The 6310-nt window shown below is 31.3% G+C and overlaps 1 protein-coding gene across 1 annotated transcript in view; it reads left to right on the top strand.

The window, feature by feature from the left end:
* The window catches only part of LOC110022183, a 17523-nt gene extending 12052 nt beyond the window's left edge, over positions 1-5471 (top strand). Inside the window, 1 exon segment of the mRNA XM_020721005.1 lies at positions 5307-5471. Within this exon segment, the coding sequence (XP_020576664.1) occupies positions 5307-5456 (150 nt within the window). The 3' untranslated portion in view covers positions 5457-5471.
* Positions 5472-6310: the final 839 nt, after the last annotated feature.

The raw sequence follows: 6310 nt of genomic DNA, 5'->3' as shown, positions 1-6310 counted from the left end.
GGGGGGGGGGGTTTGCGGCGCTAAAATTCATGGACCCAACCGAGGCCTGCCTCTGCTCAACACTGTAGCAACTCATATATTAAATATATCATTGGTATCTTTATTGGACACTCTCCAACTCAAAGTTAAGATAAATTTTATTCACGGGCACTAATTTTTTTTTTAATTCTATGGACGTTATTTTTCTTTGACACCAAACTCATTATTCTAACTTAAAATTCAAGGGTAGGAAAATTAAGAGCATGTATTTGAAGTTTGGAACTTTTTTGATCATTGAATGTTGTCTCTCATCAATCTATGGATAATTAATATATATCAGTACACCTCATTCAATCTCCCCTTGCTTCACTGGAATCACAATTTCCCATCACCTTGTCAATTCGCTGAACTTATGGATAGTGAGTTTCATGTCTATATTAGGAGGGAAAAGTAAATTTTAAAAGGGGATCATTAAATATATTTCTAGCACACCCAAGAACTTGAATTTTGTTATGGACCAAGGCAATATAAATTGGTTATAATAAGTTCGTAGATAATGATTTAAATCTCTAATAACATATAAATTTGTTGTAATAATTTCCCTCATCATCTGATTGCCATATGGAAAGAGATGAAGTCGTGTCATTTACACCCGAATTATGATTTCTTAGCTTATAAGAGTCTTTACTGAGATCTTACTCTCTTGCCACTACTTGATAATAAAAATTTCAAAGAGTTTGTATGAAGTTCTTAAAACCTCTGAGTAGAAGAAAGCTATAATGGAAGTATTCTAGTCTTTGAAAAAAATGTTACACGGGAAATTTTTAAACTCTCACCAAAAAATTAATTAATTGGATGTAAATACATTTTTAGAATCAAATATAAAGTAGATGAGATCATGAGAGCGTGGATAAATTTAAAACATGACATTTTACAAAATGGTACACCCAATAATACGATGTTGACTACCAATAAATTCTTTCATATTGCAAAACTCAACATAATTTTAGTTTTTTTATTTCATTATAAATGTGGATTGGCCTCTACATCAACTTGACATTAAGAGTACTTCTCTTTATGAGGATCTTGAGGAGGATGTATAGAATGAGATCCCACATAGAAACATAAAGAATGTACGCTATCTTAGAAAAGCTCTATAAATTATGGCCTCAAACAATCTTCTTGTGTTTGATTTTATATATTCTCCAAATATAGCGAAAAGTATAAACTCAATGTTAAACTGACCATATTGTCTTTATGATATGCTCACTTAGAGGAGACAAAGGTGTTTCTTATTTCACATGTAGATAATATTTATTTTTAAGTTACTTTGAGGATGAGCTATCCATATTAAAATAGTTTTTGGCCATAGATTTAGAGGTGAAAGATTTGTAAAATTTAATTACTTTCTTAGTATGTGAGTGTCACGGTCAAAGCAAGTGAACTATATTTTTCAATCTACTTTAAGAAACATGAATGTTAAGATGCAAACCTAATAATAAAAAAAACCATTAGACCTTACAAAGAAAATTAGGATCACTATTAATTGCATACGCATTGATAAAGGCAACTATCAATGTCTTATCGGCAAACTCATCTATTTCTCTCTCTCCTAATATTGAGTTCCCTATTACTGTCACAAGTCAACACATTAACAACTCTACTAAAGTCAATAGAGAATCCATCATTCACATTCTAAGATAACTCAAAATTACACAAGGAAAATGCTTGCTAAATAAAATTCATCTAATATGGGAACTCAAATTTTCATATATGCTGATTGAATTGGAGATACATTGGACCAAAGATCCACTTCTTTTTATTGTACTTATCTTAATGGACAGTAGTTAAATGTAGGAGCGAGCAAAAATTTGTCTGTCTCAAGAAGTGGTGATGAAGTTAACTTTAGGGTGGTGCAGTTGTTTTTTTCCTAAACAATGCAGTTAATAAGATTTTTAAAATAATTAAGTTATTAAGTGGAAAAATCTCTGAAAATATACTAAGATAATTTGGTCGCCATATATTCAAAAAAAGTTATCCACAACAATATGAGCAAATAAATTGTGGTTGACAAACATTTTACTAATAAAAAATGAACTTGGGCCAGCCATCATTATCATATTCCATCAAACTCTCAAATTGCAGATATCCTCACTAGAATTTATTCGGACCGAGTTTTGATAAAATAGCTAACAAGTTAGGTATGATCCATTTATCACATTCAGCTTTACAGGCAGTATTGAAATAATTAGGAATCTGTGGGGAGCATATTTTCATGTACTACAACCTAATAAATTGTGTACATTGGCTTTCTATCAAGCATTCTATCAATCTATGAACATCTATGTTTCATCTACAACAATCTAGCAAGCTGTGGACTTTAGCATTTTATTTAGCTGTGAAATTAATTCTTTATTTTTGAATTAAAGATTAATTTTCAGATTTATATTGATTTATATTATTCATTGTTAGTTATTTCCTTATAGCTTCACATCTTATTTTGCACAAAATATAAGAACAAAATTCAGTCACACAATCTCCCATATTTTACTCTACTCTCGTCATGCTATTTTTTGTTTTTTAAAGATCCTTCTATCTTTAATGACACAACATAATTTTAAGAAGATCAAATTCTTTTGCCAAAGCAAGAGTCTCAAATATGTTTTGTTTTAAAATGATTGTTGTGACTCCAGTATTATACAGATTTGAGTCTGTGCATCAATCCCACAAGAAATGAGTTAACTTTCAAATCAGGTTGAGTATTTAGTCTACGAATTCTATGTTTAGTTTGAAAGGTAGAAGTTTTTTATGATAGTTTTAAAGTTTCTAATCCTAATTTTTTTAAAAAAACTAAATTAAATTAGAGAGGTTTTTTAACAGGTGACAAAATTCTTCCTTTAATTGAATCTAAGAAATCTTGGCTCATCCAATTGAATCTACTATAGTTGACAATCAGGAAGAACGAGGCTCCTTTATCTCTTTCAAAGCATGAGAAGTGGTTTCATATCACAATTTAGTTCTCTAAACCATGCAAAAATCCCCCATATTTCTATATTTCTCTATGTAATTGCTCTATTTAGAAGGAATATTCATATTCTCCCAAAATAGTGTATGTTAAGCCTACTTTCGTAGTATTAGATCACAATCCATTTTAACATTTTAAGTGACCATTCAGAAGTAAATTACGCACAAAAGATTAACATATCAACAAGTACTTGAAAATAGTACAATTTATAAAATCATGGATTGCCTAAATTTCCTAGATTACAATTCAAGGGAGAAAGTAATTTAGTGACGAGACATGGTAATTGAAAACAAAATAACTTTCATTGAAAAAAAAAGCAAAGTTTATACATAAGCAGGAACAACTAAACCAGAGTATTTCACCCTTTTCTCCACGGTATTCCTTCCGTTTACAACTCAACACTTGCAAACTTTTACACTGATGGGAAGAAAAGAAAAACGCACACATAATATTTGTCACTCACGCTTGTAGTGTTTCTCCGCTCACCTCACTTCGTCACTCACTGCCCTCTATCTTATATCTCGTCTCTATGTCTCTTTTTTTTCGTTATGTCCAAAATCACAGTACTTAATCGCTTAAGCAGCCCGAATTGACTCAATATTGTGCACAACTTTCTTTCCGTGTGTGGGCTTGTAGGCATTGACCTGGAGCGCACGGTTTCCACTCTTTCAGTAAATTTAGGCTATTTCAATTACCCAAGCACCTAGTACTAGTGCCAAGGCACCTGTGGTTATGGCTTGAGGCTCTCAGGACTAGCATTGGGGTGTTAGCTCAACACTCAGGCACTCTATTTTAGCTCCCTTGCCCCCCAAGTTACCTAATCACCTATATACATAAAATACTAAAATATTCACGGAAATTGTAAAAATGACCAAATAAAGATAAAACTAACATAGAAATAACTTGCACATTTGATACACATCAATTATTAAGGGTGAAGTGGAAGAAATAAAACCTTTCATATGCTTATGATACAAAATGATTTTCTATGATTATTATGACATCATAAATTGTTTCAGTTGATGCTAATTGATAATGAACTTGATGTTTATTTTGATATGCTTTTAATACTTTGAGTAGATCTTAAAACCCAAGAATATTTTAAGGCTGACGAAGAGTACAAAATTTTCAGTTTGATTGTAGCTTCTTATAATGAAGTGCTTAGCCAAGTTGCAAATTGCGAATAATCTTTTGATATTCTATAAACTAGATTTGTATCGGTTGTGTGTTTAAACATAAATTAACATGCATTTTGATCTGATCTTCAATTAGCTTGATTTGATCCAATCTCAACTACTTTCAAGTATGATCTGCACATGGCTTGGCTGGCTTATTTTGATTTGAAATAAAAATCGATTTAAATCTCAAAAGATTGTCATCATTCTCCCACTCTTCCTCTAAGCTAACAGTTATGTGTTTTCTTTTCCAGACCAATTTAATACTATTAAAAGCCAAGCATTGTAGAGCCAATATTTTAGCAATAGGGCTACACTTGTAGGAAATCTTGAACTAGACAATTAAGTTCTCGTTAGATGAAAAAATTATATGGGCTGTTTCTTATCTAAAAATTTATTTTACCTTTAAAAAACCAAACCATGTGCGAAGTCAAATATTTCATTATAGTTGGATGGGGTTTTTTAGAGCTTACTATTATTCACCAATTTTAAAACCTGAAATTGAGCTCATTGATGAACTTTTCATCCATGCGGTGCTTGATAAAAGTCCCTAATCTCTGACAACCAATCCAGAAAAGGCATTTAGATGGTGTTGTTGGGCTTTTCTTGCTATTTCTATCGTATTATCATCAGGCGTGCAATAAACTTAACTGGCTTCATTTTTTTTCTCTTCATAAAGAGGATTTTGACGAGGAAGAAGCTCTTAATCTAATGGATTATCCTCATTGAAATGATCATTTTCATAAAGTGGATTGTTATGCCTCCCTGATTAATGATATTGAACTGTTATTTAGCACCTTTCATGCCACAATTTATCTTTCGTTTTAAATAGGAGATTTACATAGTTACCACTCAATTTCTTCATGTTTACTTATCTAATACCTAAAATTTAATTTTTTTCATCCATACTTTCTTACCTATGCATGAAAAGGTGTTCACTTTTTGAAGTTTTAAATGGTATTTTTTATTTAGTAGGCAAGTTTTGAGCGGCATTAGTGTAAAAAAGCAAGGTTTTGGTGTTAGGTATGTAAATACATAGGAATTGGGTTGGTATGTATGTAAATGTCCCCAAGTAAACTTATGTTCTGGATCATCTCGCATGCTATATTTCATTTCTGTGTTTTCAGGTATTATTTCAGAATGATTCTCCCGCTACTTTGCTTGCTCGAGTAATTGGCATCATTGGCCCCATAGACCAAACAATGCTTGCTAGAGGACATGACACATACAAATATTTTACTAAAAACCACATGTTATACGAAAGGAACCAGGTTTGAACTTATTCCTTTTATGTTTATGCACAAGTTTCTTGAATGTTTGTATTGATAATATTCTAGAAATGAATTGCCACCCGCTTGTATTATGATTGACTCACCTTATATATTTTTGCAATTTTTTTTTTAAACTCAATTTGTTTAAGTTTGTTATATTTTGAAGTAGTCAAATTGCACATACACAAAAATGGGTTCGTTTTAAAATTTGAAAAAAGAAAGAGCAGATGGAATTTATTAGCATTTTCAGTTTAATCAAGTAAGTAAAACATCGTTATTAAACGGCAATATTTATGCCTAATCACATGTTTGAATAGTATTTATAATTCAAATAGACCAGGAAAGGATATTTTGTTTTACTATAATATGCGTCAATGAGTAGTAGAATCCTATAGCTGCGCACCAAAGTTCATCTCTCATCACAACACCTCAGTAATTTCTTTCCTAGTGCGTTATGATTAAATTCTTATCCACATATGATCTACTTTTACTCTGGTAACTTCTAAAATGAATTCTTTTTTATCATAATTTGAAAAGGTCAATGCAGTATATTTCCTGAAATTTTTTTTTTCCGATTGGGCGATTCATGTCAATTTGTATTTTATTTTTATGGCAAATGTTTTACACGCTTTTCTTTTATCATTTTTTTTTTCAAATTTAGTAAATCGTTGAGGAAATTAATTAAGCCTTTCAACTTGTTTCAAGCACTCTTTTGTGAGTGACAGCCATTTACTTTAAATGACAGACGCCTAATTGATCAGAAGTGGAGTAAAAGGCACAATAAATTTTGTATTTTTGCTGTTGTACCTTTGCAGTAAAAGTTGTCTTCTATCTTTTCAGTGGTTATACTATGCTAGGAT

Source organism: Phalaenopsis equestris, unplaced genomic scaffold, assembly GCF_001263595.1.
Source record: "Phalaenopsis equestris unplaced genomic scaffold, ASM126359v1 Scaffold000174, whole genome shotgun sequence".
Taxonomy (NCBI): Eukaryota; Viridiplantae; Streptophyta; class Magnoliopsida; order Asparagales; family Orchidaceae; genus Phalaenopsis; species Phalaenopsis equestris.
Note: the sequence above shows the minus strand (reverse complement) of the source record. Positions and strands in the feature narration are given on the sequence as shown.